We start from the raw sequence: 26,639 nt of genomic DNA on the forward strand, positions 1-26,639 counted from the left end.
CTTTCTTTCTTTCTTTCTTTCTTTCTTTCTTTCTTTCTTTCTTTCTTTCTCTTTAAAATGTTAATTTAATTATTTTGGGAGAAAGATCAAGAAAGCTTGTGGGGGGGGGGGGGTGGTAAGGGGAGGGGCAGAGAGAGAGGGAGGGAGAATCCCAAGCAGGCTCCACACTGTAAGTGCAGAGCCCAATGTGGGACTCTATCTCATGAACTGTAAGATCATGACCTGAGCTGAAATCAAGAGTTGGATGCTTAACTGACTGAGGCACCCAGGCACCCTCCCCCTTTTTAATGTTTATTTATTTTGTGTGTGTGAGAAAGGGCGCGAGCAGAGGAAGGGCAGAGAAAGAGAAAATCCCAGTCAGGCTCCGAGCTGTCAGCACAGAGCCTGACGTGGGCTCGATCCCAGGAACTGTGAGATCATGACCTGAGTCAAAATCAAGAGTTGGACACTCAACTGACTGAGCTACCCAGGCACCCCTCCTCCAAAAGTTCTTTTTATAAAGTAGATAGTACTTTAGAATTTAAGGCAGTTTATTTATTTAATTTTTTAAGTAGGCTCCGTGGCCAGTGTGGGGCTTGAACTCTTGACCCTGAGATTAAGAGGCTCATGCTCTGCGACTGAGCCAGCCAGGCACCCCAGGAAGTTTAGTTAATGGCTATTATGGATTAGGAACTGTGGCAATCACTTTACAAGGACTGACTGATTTAATTCTCAGGACAACTTCATAAGGTAGATGGCAATTTTATTTCATTGTACAGATACGGAAATTGAAGCTCAGAGAGGGTGTGTAATTTGCTCAAGTTAGTAGGGGAGTTGGGGTTGGAAGTCCACTGAGTCCTTGTTTATTTTTTCTGATAATTTTATGGCTTTGAGTTTGGCTGCCTTGAGGATTGAAAGGAAACCCTTTGCCCACAGGTCCCTACCGAACCAACATAGATGTAGTGTCCTTGGATGCCCAGGGCCCGACTTAAGGAGGCAACACCCTGAGCCAGCCCATTGCCTTCACTCCACAGTGTGGAGCCTGTGTATGATATGTGTTTTCTTTTTTTAAAACTGGGATGGAACTTGGAAGAGCAAATATTGAACCAGAGCAAATTCCCCCTTCGTGAATCCTGCCAGCTTGTTCAGTGTAGAGGTTCTTTGCCTAAAAATATTCACCACTTACTGAGGACTAACTGACTAAGTCACCCACCGAGTATAAAGCAGGTCTTAGTACTTAGAGCAGTGGGTAGTTTGGCTACTTTTATTTTGGATGAAACACATACTCACCTTTTGATGAGCCTGAGAGCCTCTGGGAGTAAATAAGCGGGGGGGCGGGGGGGGCGGTTTAGAGTGGAAGTTTAGGCCTCCTGTCATTAGTGTTCTCCTTGAAATGGGTTTGGGGAGGAGAGGAGAGAAGTGGATTTGTGGGGAGTTAGGCAGAGAAGCGCCTGAAGTTAAAAGATGGGCTGGTGTAGATGAAAGGGGTACTGACATGCTTGTGTCATAGTTTAGGGGAGAATGTCAGAAATTAGTTTTGCCGACTGAGTGGAAGAGAGAAGGGAAGGAGGGAGAGGTGGATGAGTATTGTAGAGCAATAAGTTCTGTATAAGCAAAACAGCCTAATGGGGTGTCTGGGTGGCTCAGTTGGTTAAGCATTGGACTCTTGTTCTCAGCTCAGGTCATGATCTCACAGTTTGTGAGACCGAGTACTGCGTTGGACTCTGTGCTGACAGTGCAGAGCCTGCTTGGGATTCTCTGTCTCTGTCTCTGCCCCTTTCCCACCTGTGTGCGTGCTCAGTCTCTCTCGCTCTCTCAAAATAAATAAATTAAAAACATTCTTTAAATTAACCTTTATCTTAATTCCGGTTAGTTAAGGTGCAGTGTTAATATATTAGTTTCAGGTGTACAATATAATGAATCAATTCCATACATCACCCGGTGCTCATTTTAAGACAAGTGCACTCCTTAATCCCTATCACCTATCCCCCCCATCCCCCTCCCCTCTGGTAACCATCAATTTGTTCCCTATAATTAAGAGTCTGTTTCTTGGTTTGTCTCTCTCCTTTTCCCCCCTTTGCTCATTGTTTTGTTTCTGAAATTCCACATAGGAGTGAAATGATATGGTATTTGTCTTTCTCTGACTTATTTTGCTTAGCATTGTACTGTATAGCTCTATCCATGTCATTGCAAATAGCAGGATTTCATTCTTTTTAACGGATGAATAATATTCTACTGTATGTGTGTATGAACACCACATCTTCTTTTTCCATTCATCTTTCTTTTTTTAAAAAAAAATTTTTTTTTAACGTTTATTTATTTTTGAGACAGAGAGAGACAGAGCATGAGCAGGGGAGGGTCAGAGAGAGAGGAGACACAGAATCTGAAACGGGCTCCAGGCTCTGAGCTGTCAGCACAGAGCCCGACGCGGGGCTCGAACTCATGGACCGTGAAATCATGACCTGAGCCAAAGTCGGCCGCTTAACTGACTGAGCCACCCAGGCGCCCCTTTCCATTCATCTTTCGATGGACACTTGGGCTGCTTCCATAATTTGGCTGTTGTAAATAATGCTGCTATAAATATAGGGGTACATGTATCCCTTTGAACTGGTGTTCTTCTGTTCTTTAGGTAAATACCCAGTAGTGCATTTGCTGGAGCATAGGGTAGTTTTATTTTTAACTTTTTGAGGAACCTCCACACTGTTTTGCAAAGCGGTGCACCAGTTTGCATTCCCACCAACAGTGCGTGAGGTTCCCCTTTGTCCACATCCTCACCAACCCCTTTTGTGTCCTGTGTTGTTGATTGTAGCCATTCTGACAGGTGTGAGGTGATATCTTATTGTAGTTTTGATTTGTATTTCCCTGATGGTAAGTCATGATGAGCATCTTTTTATGTGTCTGTTGGCCATCTGGATGTCAACTTTGGACAAATGTCTGTTCGTGTCTTCTGCCCATTTTTTAATTGGATCATTTGGTTTTTGGATGTTGACTATTTGACGATTTTTAACCCTGTGAGTTTGCTCACTTATGGTAAAACAAAAGCTAAAAATTGAGACTCCTTCAGAAAGCACTTGCTGACTTCTCTTATTACCTGCATGGGAGTGCTTCCTGTGCCCTTGGGCCTAGTCTGAATCGCTGTCCTAAAACAATTTCCAGACTAGACATTTTCACTGGGATGCCCCAGGGTGCCTCCAACCCTGTATGTTAAAACAAACGCCTGATCTGTTCTAGTTCCCCTGTTTGTCCTATGCCAACCCCATTCCCCCACCACCCCAAACAGTACCCACCGCCCCCTCCTTCACTTCATTTTTGTCATTCATATAGTCCTACCAGTTAGGACTTTTACCTACAGAATTTCTAGTCTCCCTACCAGTGGCTTACCTTCTTCATCTGTTACCTGGACTTTTGAACCAGGGCCTTCCACCTTACCCACCTACTGAAACCAGTCATCTATTCATCTTTCTAGCATGGAGTATACCTGGCCCCTTCCAGAGAGAGCCTGACTTCTTTTGAGCTTTATTTTATGACAAGGAATGCTTTTTTTTTTTTTTTTAGCATAAGTATGTCCCAAATATTGTATGGAGCATTCATTGTTAGAAGGTAGAGGAGGAAGAGTAGTAATTTCTCCCAAACTGAGAAGGCAACTTTGAGACTGGAAACCGAAGCAGGCAACTCGATACAATTTATACAGAGTTTTATTTAGGGTAACTTACTGAGTGTGGGGGTGAGGGGTTGTGGGGGGTGGATCTGGCAGAGAAGGATCCGGGGCAAGTGCAGTTATTCTCTGCAAAGTCTGGGCCTTAGTTTGGATTTTACAGAGGGAGGGGACATGCGTGAGAGCACTGTCATGAGGTCAGAGGGTTCACATGTACCTAATTGACAGCTAACCTTTAATTAGATCTTTTGGCACCACCTGTGCCTCAGGAAGAGGGAAGACCATGTTCTATCTAACTGATTCATAGGGCCAAACAAGCCTCCCCCAGCCTCCATCTGGGCTTGGCAGGCATTTCTAAGTATATTAATCTCCAGGGTGCCCTGAACACCCAGCCCCAAGAGAGGTCATCAAGTGAACACAAACCAGCAGGAGGGCCAAAGATGGAGTCCGTACTGTCAGCACTCCTGCAGATGTACTGAGACTAAAAAATCTGTCATTGTGCAAAATTTAAATTTAACTATACACTTTGTATTTTATCTGGTAATCCTACACATGCTACTTTGTTTTGTAGCCTGTTAAAAAATACAGTAGTGTCTCTATTCTTTTACATCTTGAACTGATCTAAAAAAAAGAAAATTGCGGTTGTAGAAACTTTCTGACTACAAAATATTTGACATTTCTTTAGGAAATCTTGTGTATCTGTCTGTTCAGAGACAAGGACCTATACTAATTGGTTCTCTCAGCAACAATGCATTTTTGCCCGAGGCATTTACTTGAAAACACAGGCTATTTTGGAAAAACATGTTTCAGATTCAGGTATTATAATGACTGCAGACATTTTCTGAGTGGAGGGAATCTTCGTTCAGGAAAATGAACTCCAATTAAATTTAGTTTTCCTTTTGCTGATGGAAATCTGAGTAGCCTTTAAGGTAATTTCTGGAGAGGGGCATCTGGGTGGCTCAGTTGGTTGAGCGTCCAGCTCTTGGTTTCGGCTCAGGTCATGATCTTGCAGTTTGTGAGTTGAAGCCCCGCGTTTGGAATTCTTGCTCTCTATCTCTCGCTTTGCTACTCCTCTCTCCCTCCCTCTCCCTCTCTCTCTCTCTCTCTCCCTCTCTCAAAATAAATAGGCTTAAAAAAATCTTTTCTGAAGAAAAAACTAGCTTGTCATGCTTCAATTTTACTTCCAGCTTTGTGTCATTTTTTTTCCCTCTGCGATATTTTTTTGTCTTGTGAATAACAGTTACAATGTGATTTTCAGCTTATTGTTTTGTTCTGAAGAATGTTCCACTTTGATGTTAATAAGAAGCAAAGTTTCTTTTCTTTTTTTTTTTTAATAACCATTGACTAAATCTTTATTTTCCAACATTAGTTAGAAATATACTGCTTGTTTTTATTATGGAAGATTAAAAAATTTTTTATTTTATTTTGTTTATTTTTGAGAGACAGAGACACAGAGCACAAGTGGGGAGGGGCAGAGAGAGAAGGAGATAGAATCCGAAGCCGGCTCTAGGCTCTGAGCTGTCAGCACAGAGCCTGATGTGGGGCGCTAACTCACAAATCATGAGATCATGACCTGAGCTGAAGTTGGACGCTCAACCAACTGAACCACCCAGGCGCCCGCCCCTATTATGGAAGATTTTAATCATTCTGGTAATGTATATAGGTTTTACATTGAAACCTTCTAGTTGGACTAGAAGAAACCATTGCCAACATTTATCAGAAGATTAAGACTCATAAATAACAGTGTCAACAGATCAAAAAAAAAAAAAAAGCTCAATTAATAGCCAATTCAGAGAGAAAAATACAGATAGCCATAAATTTAACAAAAGATGTGAACACTACTCATAATGAGGACATTGAAACAAGATAGTGTTTTTTATTTTGGGGGAGGAAAATTTTTCCTCACCCTTCAAGAATTTCCTGGCTGGTCTAAAAATTGAATTGATACAAGACAGATTAATAGGGGAAATCAAACTTAATGTCATACTTTCACAGAATCCACATAATCTCATAAACATGAGATTCCAAAGATAGACAAAATGAGGTATATATGTCATCCTGAACTAAGGAGAAGGGGGAAGGAGCTTGAGACTTCGAGACTCCGATGGGAAGGAAGGCAATTTACTGGAAGATAAAGGGTAAATGCTTGGTAAACAGATTTGCTGGGCCATATGGAAGCAACGGACAGAGGAATTTTCATAAACAGACCTTGCTGAATTCCTCCTTGTCTACTACCTAGTTCATAGTATGCTGTAGTTTGTTCGTTTTTCTTTCTTTCTTTCTTTCTTTCTTTCTTTCTTTCTTTCTTTCTTTCTTTCTCTCTCTCTCTTTCTTTTCTTCCTTTCTTTCTTTCTTTCTTTTTTTTTTCAACGTTTATTTATTTTTGGGACAGAGAGAGACAGAGCATGAACGGGGGGAAGGGCAGAGAGAGAGGGAGACACAGAATCGGAAACAGGCTCCAGGCTCTGAGCCATCAGCCCAGAGCCCGACGCGGGGCTCGAACTCACGGACCGCGAGATCGTGACCTGGCTGAAGTCGGACACTTAACCGACTGCGCCACCCAGGCGCCCCTCTTTCTTTCTTTCAAAGAGAGAAGCAGGGCGTACCTGAAGCAGGGCTCAAACTCAACGAATGGTGGGTGAGATCATGACCTGAAGTCAGATGCTTAACTGACTGAGCCACCCAGGTGCACTGTGCTGTACTGGTCTATGGTGGTAGCTCCCTTACTGGAACAAGTCCTCTATTAAATTCTCCCCTGCCCCCATCTAATTTTTTTTTAGGCAATTAGCAAGGAAGGCCAAAGTTTTTTGAGTGTTCTGGAACTTGATTGTTTTCAGATCAATGTAATTCTCACACCAAAGTGGCATATCTTGGGGCCATTTGTTATGAACTTTTACTTTATCTTTAAATTGCAGGTTCAGGTTGGAAATGTGAGCAGTCTCAGATATTACTGATGAGACATGAATTGCTACAGTCTTTGAAGTGTGGTTTGACTCTAACTCTTGAAACTAAAACTTGATTCCATTTCTAGGTCAGGAGTCTTTCCTGTATAAATAATGGCATGTGTGCAGTGAGGAGGCATAGCAATGTTTATTGAGTCAGCATTTGTAATAGCAAGAAAACATATAACAGGAAACAAAAAATTGTCCCTAACAAGTTCAGTGTGGGAAGCTTACCAATTTTGATCTAGAATTCTTACTATAAAATATTAAATAGTGGTTAAGAAGTGGGTTGGGATTTTATGTATAATTAATAGGGAAAGATCTCCACGGCTTACTGTTAGTTGGAAAGAAACATCACAGAACAATATGTATAATCTTTTATTTAATAAAGCTATTTTTTGTATATACTATATACATGGTACCATATGTGTGTGTGTGTGTGTGTGTGTCTGTGTGTGTGTATTGTGACTAAGTATGGGGATGAGGACACACACACCTGAACTAATAAAAATACCCACCAAATTGTTAACTCTCTTGAGGAGAGGAGTGACATTTTGGGTCAGGAGTGAAGGAAGTTTCTCACTTTTATTCTGTATGTTTATGCTTTTCAAGAAAAATGACAAGTATAATTTTTAAAAATTCTGATGCTAGATTTCAAAATTCATTAGGATAAGTAAAGGTGAAGTGGTATGCTATGAGCACTGTGTCTTTAAAAATGATTCAGAGAGGGGCGCCTGGGTGGCTCAGTCGGTTCAGCATCCAACTTCAGCTCAGGCCATGATCTCACAGTCCGTGGGTTCGAGCCCTGAGTCGGGCTCTGTACTGACAGCTCAGAGCCTGGAGCCTGCTTCGGATTCTGTGTCTCCCTCTCTGTCTGCCCCTGCCCTGCTCATGCTGTCTCTGTCTCAAAAATAAATAAAAACATTAAAAAATTAAAAAAAAAATGATTCAGAGAAAATTGTTTGTTTCTCTATGCCCAAAGTACATTTCCACATTGGACTTTGATTTGCAGGCTCAGGGAACACTTCATGACAGCCCCTCTTTACCCAACTTTATTATTATTATTTTTTAGAAGTTTGTTTATAAAGTAATCTCTGCATTCAACATGGGGCTCAAACCCACAGGCCCAAGATCAAGAGTCAAATCTCTTCCGCCTGAGCCAGCCAGGGACCCCTCTCTTTACCCAGTTTTAACAGATGACTTTTTTCTGTTTTTTCCTCAGATTCCTTTTTACGAAGATATCTGTAAAGGCATTAAAGCTGGTGACACCTGTGAGAAACTAGTGGGGTATTCTGCCGTGTATAGAGTTTGTTTTGGAATGGCCTGTTTCTTCTTCATCTTCTGCCTTCTGACCTTGAAAATCAACAGCAGCAAAGGTTGTAGAGCGCATATTCACAACGGGTGAGTCTTCAGTCTTGGGGGGTTGGTTTCTCCCTTTTTATTTTGAATAGTTATTTATTTTGAGAGAGAGGGAGTGTGAGCAGGGGAGGGGTAGAGAGAGAGGGAGTGAATCCCAAGCAGGCTTGGCACTGTTAGTGTGCGGGGCTCTAACTCACAAAGCATCAATCCGATCACGACCTGAGCCAAAATGAGGAATCAGACGCTTAACCGACTGAGCCACCCAGGCGCCCCTAGTTTCTCCTTTCCTGATATTCAGAATAGTGTTCCTTGACCTCTTCTAATCCGACCATCTGACTGCTCTTCCTGTAGTTGAAATTGTTGACACTCGTTTTCGGGAAGAGGGGATTTGTCACCCCTCAGTGGCCCAAGAATTAGAATTCTATTGGTCATGCCAGTACCACAGTGAGAGATGCAGCAGAGATAGGCGTTTTTATTTCTAGTACTAAGACCTACCCGTAGGTCATTTCCACCCCCCTGCAACAAAGTGGTGTTTTGCGCAATCAGCGGCTATGCTGAATTGGTCTTAATTATGGGACAAGGCAGTCTCCAGTCACTTAATTACTTCCTCTCGATTTGGAAGGAACAGTACCAATGGTAGAAACATGGACTGACATGCTTACCTTCTCTCTCTCTCTTTTTTTTTTTTGAGAGAGAGAGACAGAGCATGACTGGGGGAGGGGCAGAGAGTGAGGGACACAGAATCCGAAGCAGTCTCCAGGCCTGAGCTGTCAGCACAGAGCCCGATGCAGGGCTCGAACCTATGAACCATGAGATCATGACCTGAGCCGAAGTCGGATGCCTAACCGACTGAACCACCCAGGTGCCCCCTGACATGCTTACCTTATAAAAGGTCTTTTGTCCTTCCATGAATATCATTTAAATACATTTCCTCTTTTTTTTTTTCTTTCCAGCTTTTGGTTCTTTAAACTTCTGCTGTTGGGGGCCATGTGCTCAGGAGCTTTCTTCATTCCAGATCAGGAGACCTTTCTGAATGGTACAAATGGGGTATTTGGGGTACCTATTTATTTTGTTCTTACCCATTTTGTAAAATTGTTCAAAAGTGTAGTCCAGGGTGCCTTTGATATTTCCAATTAGTGATTTTCTTGTGGTTTAATAAAAAAAAAAAAAAATTCCTGCCTTACCTGCTCACACTGTATCCACCTTCCCCACTCCCTATCCCTTCCTGTTCACTCCTCTTTCTCCATCTAGATCTTTCCCCTATTCCCTCCCTTTATGGCCAGGTGCTACTTTACAGCCTGGAGAATTCAATTGATAATTTTAAGGTGATTGGCCTGAAGGGAAAATGGGGCCCTGCAAGTCTGTCTGAAAACCAGTTTAGCATGTCAATATGACACCATCACTGAAGGGGTTCTGGGAAGCCTTGTTCTTTCTGAGCACTGCCCGGAAATCTGCCTACGTGGAACACGAGGCTACTGAGTTTTAAATCAGCTGTAGCTATAATGAGATAAGAAAGGCATCATCCAGCCTTATTTCTAAACTTACCTATGTGAAACTGTATATAATATTGGATTACATTTCTTATTCCTAGAATTTCCCAAACTTAATTTAATTTGGAACCGTTAATCATAGCTGAAACAGGGGCCCTTCTACATGAAAACTAGGGAGATTCAAAACATTGTTTAACCCAAACGAATTCATTTTCCTAATTAAGGTAGTAAAAACATTCACACTGTGTCAGTCCCTAAGGAACAGCCTATGGCCCCTCAAATGGTCACTAGGGTCTGGCTAGTTTTTAGGGGCATAACAAGCTACATGCACTCCTGAAGGAGGTCCTCTTGGAGTCTTATTTTTTCCTAAAATGCTGTTAACTAGTTTTCTGTTCCCCACAGATGTACTTTTATGTGTTAGAAAGATAGATTTAGAATGGGATGGGGCCAACAGTTCTTTTTATAGACAACTGCAGTTCAGCCATTTTCATAGACAACCTGTAACCTAGAGACATGGCACAGAAGGTTAGAGCTTCCTTGTAGCAGAGTGAGGAGTGGATCTGAGTCCGTGGCCCCCAGTCTGACCCTCATTTCCTTACTAATCTCTGGTGGCTCACTGCCTTTTTTCTTCTTAAGATGTGTTTTTACTTACAAATCGTGGGTCGTTGTTGATTTTGTGAATAGCTGCGTCTTTTAGGGTAGCTGTCAGTTACAGTGTGTAGGTTCAGCTTAGATGCTCAAGAGCCACACACACTGCTTTGTGTTCACATCCCAGCTACGTCCTTTACTGGCCATGGGACATTTTTTTTTTTTTTAACGTTTTATTTCTCTTTTGAGAGACAGAAAGAGACAGAGTGTGAGCTAGGGAGGGGCAGAGAGAGAGAGGGAGACACAGAATCCGAAGCAGCTTCCAGGCTCTGAGCTGTCAGCACAGAGCCCCATGCGGGGCTCACACCCACAAACTATGAGATCATGACCTGAGCCGAAGTCGGACACTTAACTGACTGAGCCCCGTGGTTGTGGGACTTTGTCGATTTGCATAGACTCTCAATTTTTCTCATCTGTAAAGTGCGTATAACAATAGCACCCATCTTATACGGTTGCGTGGAAATTAAATGTGTTGCAGGTACAGTAAGAATGTAGTAAAGATAAACTGTAGTCATCATTCTCCTTTAAGCTCAGCACTTGGAGTGATCCCCTCACCTCCTTTTGGATGGTCTTCTTTTGCAGCCTGGCGCTATGTGGGAGCCGTCGGGGGCTTCATCTTTATAGGCATCCAGCTCATCCTGCTCGTGGAGTTTGCACATAAATGGAACAAGAACTGGTATGTGCATTTTGGGAAGGTTTCCAAGTGAACTCAGGGGGAAACTGCCTGCAGTACGGTGTTGATAGAGGGTCTACCCCGAACTGTGTTGGCAGGGGTGGGCAGCCTGCTCCTGCGAGAAACAGGTTGGCGCACTTTCCCTTCATTCCTCTCCTCTACCGGTTTTCCTCTCCTTTCTTCCTTTCCTTCTTCCATGTTATTTCTTTTTCACTTTTTGGCTTTTCCCTCTGTTCTCTCATTTGGGCTCTGAGTCAGCTGCTGTTGTGACTTAGCCACACTCACATCCATTGCTGGCACCTCTTGGCCCTGGCTCCCCGGTTGTGACGCTAGGTGCCTGAAAACTTGGGGCAGGTTTTATCTTATGCCTCCATCCTCAGGAGATTTAGAAAAAAGTACTTTGAGGGCACCTGGGTGGGTCAGTCAGTCTGACTCTTGGTTTCAGCTCAGGTCATGATCTTTCATGAGTTTGAGCCCCATCAGGCTCTGCACCAACAGTGCGGAGCCTGCTTGGGATTGACTCCCTCTTTCCCTCCCTCTCCCCCACTCGTGCTGTCTCTGTCTCTCTCAAAGTAAATAAATACACTTAAAAAAATTTTTTTTTTGGTTCTTTCTCAATCTGCCTAAGATTATAAAGACCCTTCATTACGAAGATCTGTTGTGCTACCTTAGAAAGCCATCCTGAATTTAAAAATGTAGATTCTTTCTAAGCGCCTTGAGCATGGAATTCACATCCTAGGATAAGTAGGAAATGCCGAATTATTAATAGCTAGTTTGATTTCTCGCTGAGCCACACAATTCAGGAAATGGCAACTAGGTAAGTGTCAGCCCCTTGAGTGCTAAAGGCCAGGCTGACTCCCTTTGTGCCCCCAGGCAGGGTACTTTGCTGCTCTTGTTTGCTTAGCTTCCTTATAAAATAACAAATGAGAATAACTATCTATTGTGCCTAGGAAGACTTCTTGTTGTTTTGTCATTTTTATTCACATTATGTTATTTTAAACTGTTTTGGAAAAAAGAAATCAGAAAATAATGTATGAACGTGAAATTTATTTTTTCTCTTGGACAAAACAAAATATACGGTCCAGATTCCCTCAAAATAACTTTTCATTCTGATTATATTCCTCAGCTTGGTGGTAGTTAGTGTTTCATTGGGTTTGGTTTTGTTTCTTTAGAGATCAAATCAAGAGATGCCTGAGTGAAAGGCTAGTGTTATCATTTTATAATTTAGTGAATACTAAATTCCCAAATACTTAATAGTCAGTTTCTAAAATATTTACAACACATAGAGGAGTCACATAACTGATACTACAGAAATTTATTTTGTCTAATATAAAATCATTCTAAATGTTTCCTAAAATTCTTACACATATAGGTCAAAATAGGGAACTTCATGGTGGAAGAATACCGTTTTTGATACTGGGTGCCTGATTTACCCAGTAAGCAGTATGTTCTCTTGACAATATTTGAGCTTCTTTACTCTGACTTGAATGTTTTGCTCAGTTCTGAAGCCATTTTCTGGGACTAATTATTCATGCTAAGTTTTAACAGGCATTTTGGAAGAGTTTGGCTGCTGTAAAAACCTTCCAGAAACCACTCAGTAAGAACAACTTAAGTGCTTTGCAACCGATGATGTTGCTATTGTCTACACATTGAGGCCAGTATCCCAACAAAATCCCTTAATGTCAGCATATTCATAGTTGATTTGTCTGCCTAAAATTAGGATTAAGCTAGGCAGCTCACTAATAATGTATTTTCAGATAAATTAATCAAATTTACTAGGTTTGTTTTTTAACAGAGACTATTGCTTACGAGGATAGTCTAGAAAATATAATACATCACTTTTCATGGAACAACCAAACTGCTTTTTCTTCCCTTTTCCTCTCTGTTTTCTCTCTCTCTCTCTTTTTTTTTAATTTTTTTTTAACGTTTATTTATTTTTGAGACAGAGAGAGAGCATGAACGGGGGAGGGGCAGAGAGAGAGGGAGACACAGAATCGGAAGCAGGCTCCAGGCTCTGAGCCATCAGCCTAGAGCCTGACGCGGGGCTCGAACTCACGGACAGTGAGATCGTGACCTGAGCTGAAGTCGGAGGCTTAACCGACTGAGCCACCCAGGCGCCCCATCTCTCTCTCTTTTTTTAAGTTTACTTATTTATTTTAGAGAGAGAGAGAGAGAGAGAGAGAGGGAGAGTGAGAAGAGAGAGACAATCCCAAGTAGGCTCCCTCCCGACTGTCAGTGCAGAGCCCCATGTGGGGCTTGATCTCACAAACTAGGAGATCATGACCTGAGCTGAAATTGAGAGTTGGCCGCTTAACCGACTGAACCACCCAAGTGCCCCTGTTTCCTCTTTTCAAGAAGTATCTTGAGAAGAAGATCCCAAAGGCAGTAGGACGGAGGCCATGGGTCCGGAAACCAGGAGACTGCAGGTGTCTGTCCCTCTGCTCCTCTAGATCGCTGTTTCCCTTTGGGCATATTACTTGGCCTCTCTGACCGCTGTTTTCACACCTGTAAAATAATATGGTCACGTTAGATGTTTAATTTTCTTTTTCCTTTCGACCTCAGATATTGTGATTTGAAGTGACACTTCTATATCAAAATTGAAATAGCAAAAAGTAGAAGGTACATTTAGGTGTTTCTAACAAAGACCCATTTTCTAAATGTGCTAGATTTGTCATTTCTGTTGTGGTTAGGTGTTATTTACTCCAGAACCCGAGCCCAGCCTGGTGCCAGCATACTGCTGGGTTGGTGCACTCTGCCCCGTTGTCTGGTCCTTTTCTAATCTGCTTTGAAGCACTTCTTCTCGTTTAGCATTTATTCACAGTTTTGGGGAGTACTAACTGTGTCCCAGACAATGTGGTAGGCACCGAGAGTATAAAGATAAGTAAGTCATGGCACTTGGGTTATCTGCAAAACAAGAGGTCATCAAGGAGGATGTCATGAATATGGAGCGGCAGGAATAGCAGCCATTCTCCTAAAACACTGCTGCACAAAGTTACTATTTTTTAATGCTTGTTTGTTCCGGAGAGAGAGACAGAGAGAGACAGAGAAAGAGACAGAGTACAAGTTGGGAGGGGGGGTGGGGCAGAGAGGGACGGAGACACAGAATCTGAAGCAGGCTCCAGGCTCTGAGCTGTCAGCACAGAGTCAGACACAGGGCTCAAACTCACAAACCTTGAGATCATGACCTGAGCTGAAGTCGGATGCTCAACCAACTGAGCCACCTAGGCACCCCCACAAAGTTATTTGTTAACAGTTGACATTTCTTACACTAATATTCAGTAGGCACCTGTTTGCCAGGCACTCAACAGCAGGAGAAGAGCAGTGAACACAGTGATGTCCTGCTCTATGAAGCTTACCTTCTCCTGTTGGGGAGGGCAGGAGGCATGGACAGATAACCAATTTATGATCAAGTAAATAAGTAACAGGTTCAATGGGAAAAGACCGGAGAAAAAGAAAGCAGGGTGTGGGGGTTGAGGAGAGCAGGGTAGGGAAAGGCTTCATGATCAGGTGTGAGGGAGACCACTGCAAACAGAAGGAAGTGTGGAGGCTGAGGCAGGACTGTGCCGGGCCCATGCCCGGCTTGTTTGGGGGCAAATGGGGGCCCACTGTGCTGCACCCCTGTGGTGAGGGATGGGCACCAGAGGTGAGGTAGGAGATGCCATTTGACCAGATGCTGTCGGGCTTCTGGGGCATTTGTGTGAGGTAGGAAGGGCATTAGTGGGGTTTGAAACCAGAGGAACGTGATACAAAGTATATTTTAATTCCAGGAAAGGTTAGGGGGTGTCAGAGATGCAAGTAAGGAGGCCCGTGGAAGATAATCCAGGTGAGAGATGGCTGTAGCTCAGACGATGGTAGCAGCAGTCAGATTCTAGTCTATTCCAAAATTGGAACTCACGGACTTTGCTGGTGGTGATGAGGAGGTGGGGTTGGGTGGGGGGAGGGAAAAAAGACTGTAGTCACGAGTTCTTTTCTTTTTTAAAAAAAGTTTCCCTTCCCAAAAGGAAGGAATGGAACTGCCATCTTCTGAGTTTGGGAAGATGAAGAAAAGCAGGATTAGGGGGTAGAGATGCGCATTTGGGAAGTCAGTTTGGACCAGGCCCCTTCCCCCGCCCCCTGCACTGAACAGTTGGATAATGTGAGTCTAAGGTTGAAGGGAGAGGTTAGGGTTGGGAATTTAACTTTGGGAATGTAGACCTATATTGACTATAAGGAAGTCTTCATATGCTAGCGACAGCCCAAAAGACCAGTAAAGGAACAGTTGCACCCCACCCACACACTGGTCAGCAGTGTTTGCCTTTCTCTATACATTGCATTCTGTTCCTGTCATCGATTACCATTTGGCTTCTACATCCACTCCCCCCCACCCCTTCTCGAGTCTTACTCTATTATTTCCTTCGTGTGCCTTTTATGTTAGACGAATTCTGTGGTCACTGGCGTGGTTTCAGGAATATGATGGTCATGATTTTGGTCTTCCCTCCCTATTTGTCTCTGGCTGCAGTAACTTTTTCATCATTAAAACATTTTAGCTGAGTTGCCTGAATACTTTCCAGTTCTGTGAAAACATTAAGCAAGTTGCTTTCTCTGTGAAGGTTTGTGAGAATGTGGTTACAGTGTGGCAGTTTAATCATAAGGCAGATGACAGTGATTCACCCGTGCTCCCTATGGTTCTATCGTCTTGACTGAGAGGTTTTGAACTCTTGTTTTGTTATTGTCCTCAACGATTTCTATAGATTGTTAAACCACCGCTCATTTCTCTTATCCCTTTATTAATATTTACATAAACTAGAGAGAAAATTAATCTCTTCTTTAAGGGTTTTTATTGTAAATCCCATTACAGTTTTTTGCTCCTTTCCTAGCTGATTTTATTCTTTTCAGACTCTCCCTTGGAGCATCTGGGTGGCTCAGTCAGTTGAGCATCCGACTTCAGCTCAGGTCATGCTCTCATGATCTCATGAATACAAACCCCTCATCAGGCTCTATGCTGACAGTGCAGAACCTGCCTGGGATTCTCCCTCTCCCTCTCTCTGCCCCTCCCAAAATAAATAAACCCCCTCTCAAAATAAGTAAACTTAAAAAAAAAAAAACAAAAAAAACCCAACTCTCTTTTAATCCTATGTGGCATCGCTTTGGAGAAGCAGTACCACTACAGACCCACCTTTGCAGCAGAGGGTTGAAAGGGCCGAGGTCATCCAGTCTTTGAGTGAAGTTTGTCTCTCCCTAAAGAGAAGATGGACATTAGCAGAAGCTGCTACAGCAGCCCCTCCAGGCTCTGTGTTGAGAGGGAAACCACAAAGAGAACTTAACTAAGAGCTACTTTTTTTTTTTTATTTAAAAAAAAATTTTTTTTAACGTTTATTTATTTTTGAGACAGAGAGAGACAGAGCATGAATGGGGGAGGGTCAGAGAGAGAGGGAGACACAGAATCTGAAACAGGCTCCAGGCTCTGAGCCATCAGCCCAGAGCCGGACGCGGGGCTCGAACTCACGGACTGTAAGTTCATGACCTGAGCCGAAGTCGGATGCTCAACCGACTGAGCCACCCAGGCGCCCCAAGAGCTACTTTTTAATACTGCCGAAACCTATCCCAGGGCGATTCCTTTTCAGAATGGGGAGGTTACGGAGCACCTGGGTGGCTCAGTTGGTGAAGTTTCCAACTTCAGCTCAGGCTGTGATCTCATGGTTTGTGTGTTTAAGCCCTGCATTAGGCTCCACACTTGGAATTCTCTCCCTCTCTCAGCCCCTTCTCCGCTCGCACCCATGTGTATGTGTGTGTGTGCACTCTCTCCCTCCTCTCCTCTCTCTTTCACAGTAAATTAAAAAAAAAAAAAAAAAAAAAGAATGGGGAGGTTAGAGTCAAGTCTGTGCAAGTACATTTTAGTTGATGAATACATATTTAAAAACGGAATGTTGTAGTGTTTAGGAAAAATTCTAAGCCTGAACCAAAATTGTTTTGAGATGTTTACCTGTACCTTCTAGCTTTGATTGAGCCTAACTGTTGATAAAATGATAATCTTCCGGACAACTGGGGTGATAGCGGCCTGGGGGCTGATAGCATTAGTTACCGCCTGAGAGATGGTCAGAGAACAGGGGCCTCATCACCTTGCCTTCTCTCCTCTCCCTCTTACCACTTCTGGAGAAACAGGACTGCCGGCACAGCTACCAACAAGCTGTGGTATGCTGCTCTGGCCCTGGTGACACTCGTCATGTACTCCATCGCCACCGGAGGCTTGATTTTGATGGCAGTGTTTTACACCCAGAAGGACGGCTGCCTGGAAAACAAAATTCTCCTGGGGCTGAACGGAGGCCTGTGTCTGCTTATTTCAGTGGTAGCCATCTCGCCTTGTGTCCAAAATCGTAAGCACAAGTTTTTTCCATCCCTCCTGATTTATATATTTTTTGTGTGTTTTTGACCAAACCCGATGTTTTTGTTTGTTTTGTTCTGTTTTTAAATTCTGGCCACTCCATAATTTATCATGGATGGGTCAGCAGTAGGAAGGGTGGGATTGAAGTCTTCACTTGGGCTGAATGGGATAGTTGGCATGCTTCTCGTCAAGAAAGATCTCAATGTAGTAAAGGCAATAAATAAGATAGCTATTACCATTATTATTTTTTTTAATGTTTGTTTATTTTTGAGAGAGACAGAGACAGAGCGTGAGCAGGAGCGGGGCAGAGAGAGAGGGAGGCACAGGATCCGAAGCAGGCTCCAGGCTCTGAGCTGTCAGCATACAGCCCGATGTGGGGCTTGAACCCACAAACCTTGAGATCATGACCTGAGTTGAAGTCAGACGCCCAACCAACTGAGCCACCCAGGCGCCTCAGCTATTAACCATTATTAATGAATGTACCACAAGGAGCATTTAAATGGAAGATGCCCTGATTGTACATTAAGTTCTTCCCTATAATCTCTGTGTAAAATTTGAATGAGAAGGCTGAGGAAGGAGTGCTTTCTGGGCTCATCTTTCACTCAAGGCCTGTGGACCAAAAATCAGGGACCATGTGGTCTAGGAGCGAAGAAGCAGGAAATTTGATCTGGCTGAGCCAGCAGCTGGCCCACGAGCTAACCTTCCTCAGATCCAAGTCCTTTCTCAGTAAAGCCAACAGAAATCTGTAAACCTGACATGACCTAAGGTTGTTTCAAAGGCAAATGGAAGAGGGGTGCCTGGCTGGGTCAGTCAGTTGAGCATCTAACTCTTAATCACCTGTTGATGAGTTCAAGCCCCATGTTGAGCATAGAGCTTACTTAAAAACAAACAAACAATCCACAAAGGCAAAGGGAAGAAATAATGGGCTTTTGGAAGTGCTTTAGAAAGTACAGACTCGAGTTGTCTTTTATAAACAATTCTGATGTCTTAAGCCAGACTGCCATCTTTGGTTATAGAAAGAAGTGTCCATGGCCTAATTTCCTTGTAGAAAAACAAATGACATTCAGGTTTCTAGATAGGAAAAGGGCAATGTGGCCAATAATTTATAGCTCTTCAAATCATTTCTAAAATGGTGATTTAATAAGTTAACTAGTATTGGTGTACCTGGATGGTTTAGTCCCTACTGGAAGAATGATCTCCAGGTCGTAAGTTCAAATCCCACATTGGGTATAGAGATACCTTAAATAAATAAACTTTAAGGAAAAAAAAATGAACTAGCATTGGATAATTTAAAGGTTTTCTGGCACTGAAAATTTCAAGTACATTATTGAAATTGAGAGTACTAATCTCCCAGTCCCTTTAACTGATCAGTTAAGAATTCCCTAAAACATATTAGTGTTCAGATTAAAATACTGTTTGGGTTAAATCCTACCTTTTAAAATAGTTGTAATATTTTGAAATATTTGGTTTAATGTCATTAGTTGCTAAGGTGAGTCTTACTCTCGTGCCAAAGAGCAACATTATAAAAGAGTCTATAACTCTTAATAACTACAACTCAAAACACATTTAATCAGAGGGAAGACTGGATGAAATAAATTTTTTCATGTAGACAGGTGGTAGAAAATTTCACCAAAATTTGATAAATTCTTTTTATCATATCTTGGTTATTCTGAATGATAAAAACACTTAGATTAGTTTAAATATTATAACATATTAAAGCCCTTCCTCAATGAATGCGGAGCCCCAGTGCCTTCCTCTTTGACCTGAACTTGTATCCCCACAAGTTTTTTTTGTCTGTTAACAGATTGGGCTTTTTTCCACTGTGCTATCTCTATCATTTACCTCACTAAGCTATGTGGTCTCACAAATAATGATGGTGAATTTTCTTCTGAGATCTTAAGATTTAAGAGCTAGTGTTAACCTCAGGAAGACTAGGCAGAGTGTTTAAGTACAGTTGTAGTTATTATTAAAATAACGTGATGGTAGGTAGAGAACTCGGCAGAACGTGGGAGTTAGGTTTGGCCTAATCAACCTTTTTAATGTTATTTGGAAAACATGTTATACCTCTTCTTTCCTTTAACGATGGGGGTCTCAGTTTGAAGAATATCATTTAGGGGTGGGGAGCCTTTTTTGGGGGGGGGGGCTTATTTATTGTTGAAATGTAAAATGCTGTGTTGAAATCTATCACTTTCACTTTCTAGGACAGCCACATTCCGGGCTACTGCAGTCGGGGCTCATAAGCTGCTATGTGACCTATCTCACTTTCTCAGCTCTCTCCAGCAAACCTGTAGAAGTAGGTAAGCCAGCTGGACTCTTAGGGAGCAGGTGTTTGTGGTATTAATATTTTCATTGCGGAGGAAGGAATATGTCTCTACTGAACTGTTGTTTAGAATGTCAAAGATGCGGGGCGCCTGGGTGGCGCAGTCAGTTAGGCGTCCGACTTCAGCCAGGTCACGATCTCGCGGTCCGTGAGTTCGAGCCCCGCGTCACGCTCTGGGCTGATGGCTCGGAGCCTGGAGCCTGTTTCCGATTCTGTGTCTCCCTCTCTCTCTGCCCCTCCCCCGTTCATGCTCTGTCTCTCTCTGTCCCAAAAATAAATAAACGTTGAAAAAAAAAAAAAAGAATGTCAAAGATGCAATAAATCGAAATAGAGAGATCTAGATTTTTCTCTAAATAAAGTCCTTAACGTGGGATGTGAAAATGAAAATTCCTTCTTCTGAGTCTTCCTGCTGTGTAGGAAAGACGGAAACAAAGATGGGCTGTTGAGTTTGCTTTTGGGCCTAATCTGTGTTTTCGAAGAACTTTTGTGTTTTGCTTATTTTTTTTTAATTGGTTATTAATTAATTTTCTTTAACTGGTGGTCATCTCTCTGTCAGAGAGACTGGGAAGAACATGGGAATGGGAAGCAGGAGACAGGATTTGACTTGCCTCTATCATATGCTGGCTGTGTGACTTCGAATCGCTCATCTTAAATAATGTTTATTTTTAGAGACAACAAAACATGTGTGAACTTTGGAGTCGGACCGCCTGGCTTTATAGCCTGGTTCTGCCCCTTCAGTAACTTGTAGAAAGTTATTTACCTCTCTCTGCCTAGATACCTTGTCTTTAAAATAAGGATTTTAATTATTATTTTAACAAGGTAATTAAGATTCTTATTTTATAGGATTGTTTTTAAAGAATTCAAAGAGAGAGAGAGAGAGAGAGAGAGAGAGAGAGAGAGAGAGAGAGAGTGTGTGTGTGTGTGTGTGTGTGTTCCTGGCATGTAATAGGTGCTCCATAAGGGTTAGCTGTTATTACAGAGTAGTTGAAATGATTACTGAAGAACTCTAAGAGTCCTATTATATTATAAATTGTTATAATAATGAGCACCTGAAACTTGCCAGTAAAAGACCAAAAGACCATTCCATCTTTTGATTTCTGAGCTCATTTTATTTCATCATCTGTTTCACTTTTGTGGTATATAAATGTGGATATAAATGTATACACACATATATACACATAATTATATATAAATGTGTGTGGGGGTACATTTTGTCTTGTATAAATAAGGTTAAATAAATATACTGTCTTTAGGAAATTGAAGTTGTTTTCCTTTATTAAATGTAGAAAAAATGCAAAGATAATTTTGAAAGTTTTATATACACATACTGTGTGAGTCTTGTCTTTATGGCTACTTTTGGTGCAAAATGATACAGTTGTAGGTCTTATATTAATTATAGTCTATCCTGGCTTCAGTTTTTTTAATAGCGCTATCTTGACTCTACTTAAAAAAATTTTTTTTTAATGTTTATTTATTTTTGAGAGAGAGGGGAGGGGTAGAGAGAGAAGGAGACGCAGGATCCAGAGGAGGCTCCAGGCTCTGAGCTGTCAGCACAGACACGGGGCTCGAATCCGTGAACCATGAGATCATGAACTGGGCTGAAGTCGGCCTCCCAACTGACTGAGCCACCCAGGCGCCCCTAAATCTAGTTTCTTTAAGACTTTCTTATATATGTATGTGTGTATTACACTTCAGCAGGGGAGGGGCAGAGAGAGAGGGAGAGAGAGAATCCCAAGCTGGTTTAGTGTTTTCAGCGCAAAGCCCAGGGGGCTTTTCCCAGGAACTGTGAGATCGTGACCTGAGCCGAAATCAAGAATTGGATGCTCACTCAACTGAGCCACCCAGGTGCCCCAACACTTTCTTTTATGACTATTAGTTTTTGGTTTTAATTTAATGAGGTTTTTGGTTACAGAATTTTTCTTTTAAATGGCAAGTATCACTTAAAAACAGAAAAAAACTTATTTTTAATTTCAGGTGGTACTACTTAAATAGAAAAGTTAGTATTTTGGTCAATTAAAAACATTTTATTGGGGTGCCTGGGAAATTTTATTTTTTGTTGGCCTAAGAATAAAGATTCCTTAAACCACAGCATACACAGTTATTTTTACTGTTTCAAATGTGGGTACCAGTAATAATTCTAGTCTGACTTCAAATAATTAGAATGTACATGTGTGTAAGATGATTTTTAGACTGTTAATTTATGTTTATGTTTCTTATTGGCAATCAGATCTAACTTGGATATTTAAAATTGAAGTTCTGGGGGCGCCTGGGTGGCGCAGTCGGTTAAGCATCCGACTTCAGCCAGGTCACGATCTCGCGGTCCGTGAGTTCGAGCCCCGCGTCGGGCTCTGGGCTGATGGCTCAGAGCCTGGAGCCTGTTTCCGATTCTGTGTCTCCCTCTCTCTCTGCCCCTCCCCCGTTCATGCTCTGTCTCTCTCTGTCCCAAAAATAAATAAACGTTGAAAAAATAAATAAATAAATAAATAAATAAAATAAAATTGAAGTTCTGGGGGTGCCTGGCTGGCTCAGTCAGTAGAGCCTACAATTCTCTATCTCAGGGCCATCAGTTCAAGTCCCATGTTGAGCGTAGAATTTACTTAAAGATAGATAGATAGATAGATAGATAGATAGATAGATAGGAGATTCCGTGTGAAGTAAAAAGTACCACTGATGGTAATATGATAGAAATCTTTATTATGATGTAGGCTTTCAAAATTTTTAAGAAATCCTGAAAATCTCAGAATATTCCCAGATTAGACACTATTTTTTCCTCCATCTTTGCAAGGTAATTTTCTTCTCTCCCATGGGTATCGGCAGCACTCATAGATTGTAATTTGAAACATTCAGAAAGCATGTACCTGAATATTGTCACATTTCTTTTTTTAAATGTTTTTATTTACTTTTGAGAGAGAGAGAACGAACATGAATGGGGGAGGGGAGAGAGAGAGAGAGAGAGAGAGAGAGAGAGAGGGAGACACAGAATCTGAAGCAGGCTCCAGGCTCTGAGCTGTCAGCACAGAGCCTGACGTGGGGCTCGAACTCATGAACTGCAAGATGGTGACCTAAGCAGAAGTCGGATGCTTAATCGACTGAGGCACGCAGGCACCTCTCACATTTCTTTACATTATGATTTAGTAATATTAGCCAGTTATGCCTATTAAATACAGTGAACAAAATGATATGTTTATACCATCCCCTTGTAAGCGAGGTTTTTGTGCATAATAGTAACAAATGGAATTAATGCAAACCGCAGTATTGTTGAGGAAAGACCTTTTCTTTAAATAAGCTATTCTGTTTATAAATAAACTGATTTTTTTAGCACCATAAATTTAGATACCTGATCAGTAAAAAGAAACACGACATATATATAAATTTTTTTAACAAAAGTGTAAAGAATTTAAAGAAATGAATCGCTATGGGAGAACTTTCCTGGGAAAGTGGGTAACAAGCAAGCAAAGGATACTAGAGTCATGACCATCCTGTTACTGGCAATTAAGGGACTTCACATCTGGGTAGAGGCTGTTGGTCAGGTGGCTATTGACCAGCTAGTCATGTCTGGTTGTTGAGTAGCCTCACCGCTCTTCCACAGAGGATAGACAACAGTGGAAACTCGCTAATGTCTGCATCCTACCTCTGTTCAGAGCCTGCTGAGTCAGCTGATAAATGGACCTAATGTTACTTTTTGCTACTGTTTGAATAGTACTGAGAAGAGCAAGACTCTTATTACATCATGGAACAGAAGAACCCTTTGGCGCTGGAGCTGGAATCTGAGGGTCTTGTGCTAAGAGGGTGCTTAGGTGGGAGGGAGTGCTTTGACATAGCAACAATCTAGTCTAGTCTGAGTCAAGTTGGGCTGTAGACTAGAAGTTTCCAATGATAAGTCTTCACTCTTCTAAAGATATGCAGATTTTCCCAAAATGAATGCGTCTGTGAGTTACAAAAAGCTTTTCTGATTAACTGTGATTATTTTGTCTTTTCGTCGTAAGTTCTAGATGAGCATGGGAAGAACGTTACGATCTGTGTGCCAGAGTTCGGCCAAGACCTGTACAGAGACGAAAACTTGGTTACTGGACTAGGTACCACTCTCTTGTTCGTGTGCATCTTATATTCATGGTAAGTCTTAGGAGATAACTTGAGACCATCCTTGCAGACTTAAAAATGCAGAGAAAAATTTAAGTAAGTTGCAGCAAGTATGAGATAGCAAAACAAATCCCATCTGAGGAAGAGGAAAAATAGCTTGAAGTTAAAAGTTTGTATTACAGCATGGAAGCACGGTGTTTGGACTTCACTTTCCTTACTTGCATTTATATGCATAAATAAATTAGATACATAGTACATTGTAGCCATTCAGGAGACGGTTGGATATTGGAGGGCAAGGGAATACAAAGCAGGGAAGAGATAGTATGTGCCAGAATGTTTTGGCAGCTTTCTAATCCAAGGGAAGTATCATTTGTTCTGCTGCTGATGGAAAGAATACAGAGCAGTACTTACACAGTCATTTTGTGTTTGGCCTGAGAAAGACAGGAAACGTCCCTTTTCTTTTATGCTAAAACCCACAGTGCTGTTAAAGCAGACTGTAGTTCACATGCTAGTCGTGGGGTGTGTTCCGCCTTTATTTAGAATGTTTAAGGGTTTGCCCAAGGGAGAAAAGTAACAGGTAGAAATGCTTAGTTACTGATTCTGATAGGTATTTCGCTGATCACTAAGCTTCCTTTTGACAGTGACTTTTTCATGTTTAGGTTTTCCGCTTTGTTTATTATGTTTCAGTGTATAAAAATTTCAACTTGGCATAGGTACATTATGATCTTCCCTTGGCTAATAGAAATAAAATGTCTTTCTGAGAACGTTGGCACATTCTCTTACAGCTTCTAACACTCCCTACTTTTAGAAAGGGACCGACAGACGTTTTGAAGATGCGGGAACTGGGTCTTGAGTACTTGTTCTGTCACGCATCAAGCCATGAAATGCTTGTTTGTGTTGCAGGTGGTTGTTCCAGGGACAGTTGTGTGATACAGGTTCTTATCCTGCCCCTGACATAGTGACAGATTCTCCTTCTTGCAGCAGAAAGAACCACGGTCACCATTTCGACCTTTCATTCTTATTAATTCCATAGTTGTTCACTGAGTACGTACTACGTCCAAAGTAGTGGATGGGATTCAGGCTCAAGTTCGTGAATGTTTTCAGGAAAACCATAAAGCCAGCCAAATGCTGGCTGCCAATTCTCAGCTCTCCTTTTTCTGAGTAAGCTTTTCCTTCCTGAGTCTGTCATTATTGAGCTTTGGGGGGAATGGCAGTAGCGTGACTAATTTCATCATTTATCACTCAGTTTTTTCTGTATTAGTATGTAAAAAAATATTGGCAAATTATGTGGGAGGAAGTAGATTACTAAAATGTAATGATAGACGGTTCCATTTCAAAAATAAAATATAGTTGGGGTGTCTGGGTGGCTCAGTAGGTTAAGCGTCTGGCTTAGGCTCAAGTACTGATCTCGTGGTCCACGGGTTTGAGCCCCATGTTGGGCTCTGTGCTGATAGTTCGGAGCCTGGAGCTTGCTTCGGATTCTGTGTTTCCCTCTCCCATCCCAGCCTGCCCCCCCGCCTTGCCCCCCCCTTGCAGTCTGTCTCTCTTTCTCTCTTTCAAAAATAAATAAACATTAAAAATTTTTTTTGAATACAAATGAAATATGGTTATGTTTACTTATATAGAAAAAAATCACCAAACCTATAATAGTGGTGGTATTAGAGATAACTTATTTTTGTTGTTGGTTTTGTTTTATAGGGAGGTAGCATTTCTTTTGTTTTTGTATTATTTAAAAAAACCTAGAAAGATATTTGACAGAATAAAACTCTGTGTGTGGGTTGCTGAATGCCTCATCACACATGAAAAAAGGTGTCTGCTGCTTAGATGAAACAGGGCCTAGATTTGCTATAAATCTGTCAGTGGAAAGATGGCAACAATTCTACTTAGTGTGCTGATAGAACTGCCACATGGTGTTGTTTTGCAGCATGGACTTTTCACCGTGTCAGATTTTCACTGCCACCCTTGCGTGAGAGGTGATAAATAAAACCTCACCCCTTTTGGTTGATATTCCCAAAAGATAACAATTTACAAAGCTGACCACTGCTACTTAAAATCTGTCTGAATGCTGGTAACAAATACTCTGAATGCTAGTAACGAGACCTGATTTGGGGTGGGGGTGGGGGGCGTTAACAGCATCTCCATGAGAGGAGTGCAGAGTGACCAGGAGTGTTTGTGGGATGCAGGGCACGAACACACTCCCTGTGATGGGCAGCTACTTTTCCCAGGACTCAGTGAAGCGTCCCTCCCGAGGCTGGTGATTAGTGTTCGCTGTGAGGATCCGTGTAGCTCCAGGAGGAGTCAGCTTTGAGAACTCTCTAGCCAAGTGTCTTGGGCTCCCAGGGAAGTGAGATCAGGCCCAGTAGAGCCTCAAGTCAGGGAATGCTGCTGGGAAGGGGAGGCAGCCCAGTTTACGTTTTTGGATCTGGACTTTCTAGAGATTATGTCTCTTCCCAGACTCAGAGGAATGAGAGATTGGAAAATGTTACAAAACGAAGCTCCATTGCTTGCGTGGAAACTGTCATTTAAACATGATTGCAGAAAGGGCGCCTGGGTGGCTCAGTCCATTAAGCATACAACTCTTGATTTCAGCTCAGGTCATGATCTCACGGTTCATGGGATTGAGCCCCACAACGGGCTCTGTGCTGAAGGTGTAGATTCTCTCTTCTTCTCTCTTGTCTCTTGCTGTGCGTGTGCTCTCTCTCTCAAAAAAAAAAAAAAAGAAAGAAAGAAAAAAGATGATTGCAGGAATATCTAGAATCCCCCCCCCCCGCCTTTTTAAGGAATATTTAGAATTCTTGATAGACATTGTAGGAAAACTGAAGACTGTGTAGTTTGAATGTTACAAGGAGAAGTCACACATTTTCTTTTCTTTCTTTTATTATGCTTTGAAATGTCTTTTTAAATTTTAATTCCAGTATAGTTAACATACAATGTTATATTAGTTTCAGGTGTACAATAGAGTGGTTGAACAATTCTATACTCAGTGCTCATCGTGATAAGTATTTTTTCTTTTATTTAATTTTTTTAAAAAAATTATATCCAAGTTAGCATATAGTGCAACAATGATTTCAGAAGGAGATTCCTTAGTGCCCCTTACCCATTTAGCCCATCCCCCCTCCCACAACCCCTCCA

The 26,639-nt window shown here is 41.9% G+C and overlaps 1 protein-coding gene across 1 annotated transcript in view; it reads left to right on the forward strand.

Annotated features, from left to right (window-relative positions):
• SERINC5 (serine incorporator 5) overlaps positions 1 to 26,639 on the forward strand; it is a 103,279-nt gene that overhangs the window by 61,654 nt on the left and 14,986 nt on the right. The window contains exons 3-8 of the mRNA XM_040449783.1: positions 7,799 to 7,977; positions 8,889 to 8,971; positions 10,656 to 10,749; positions 16,888 to 17,099; positions 19,309 to 19,404; positions 23,414 to 23,540. Of these exons, the coding sequence (XP_040305717.1) occupies positions 7,799 to 7,977; positions 8,889 to 8,971; positions 10,656 to 10,749; positions 16,888 to 17,099; positions 19,309 to 19,404; positions 23,414 to 23,540 (791 nt within the window). The remainder of the gene's footprint in view (positions 1 to 7,798; positions 7,978 to 8,888; positions 8,972 to 10,655; positions 10,750 to 16,887; positions 17,100 to 19,308; positions 19,405 to 23,413; positions 23,541 to 26,639) is intronic.

The sequence above is a fragment of the Herpailurus yagouaroundi genome, unplaced genomic scaffold, assembly GCF_014898765.1.
Source record: "Herpailurus yagouaroundi ecotype Mexico unplaced genomic scaffold, PumYag 29, whole genome shotgun sequence".
Lineage (NCBI taxonomy): Eukaryota > Metazoa > Chordata > Mammalia > Carnivora > Felidae > Herpailurus > Herpailurus yagouaroundi.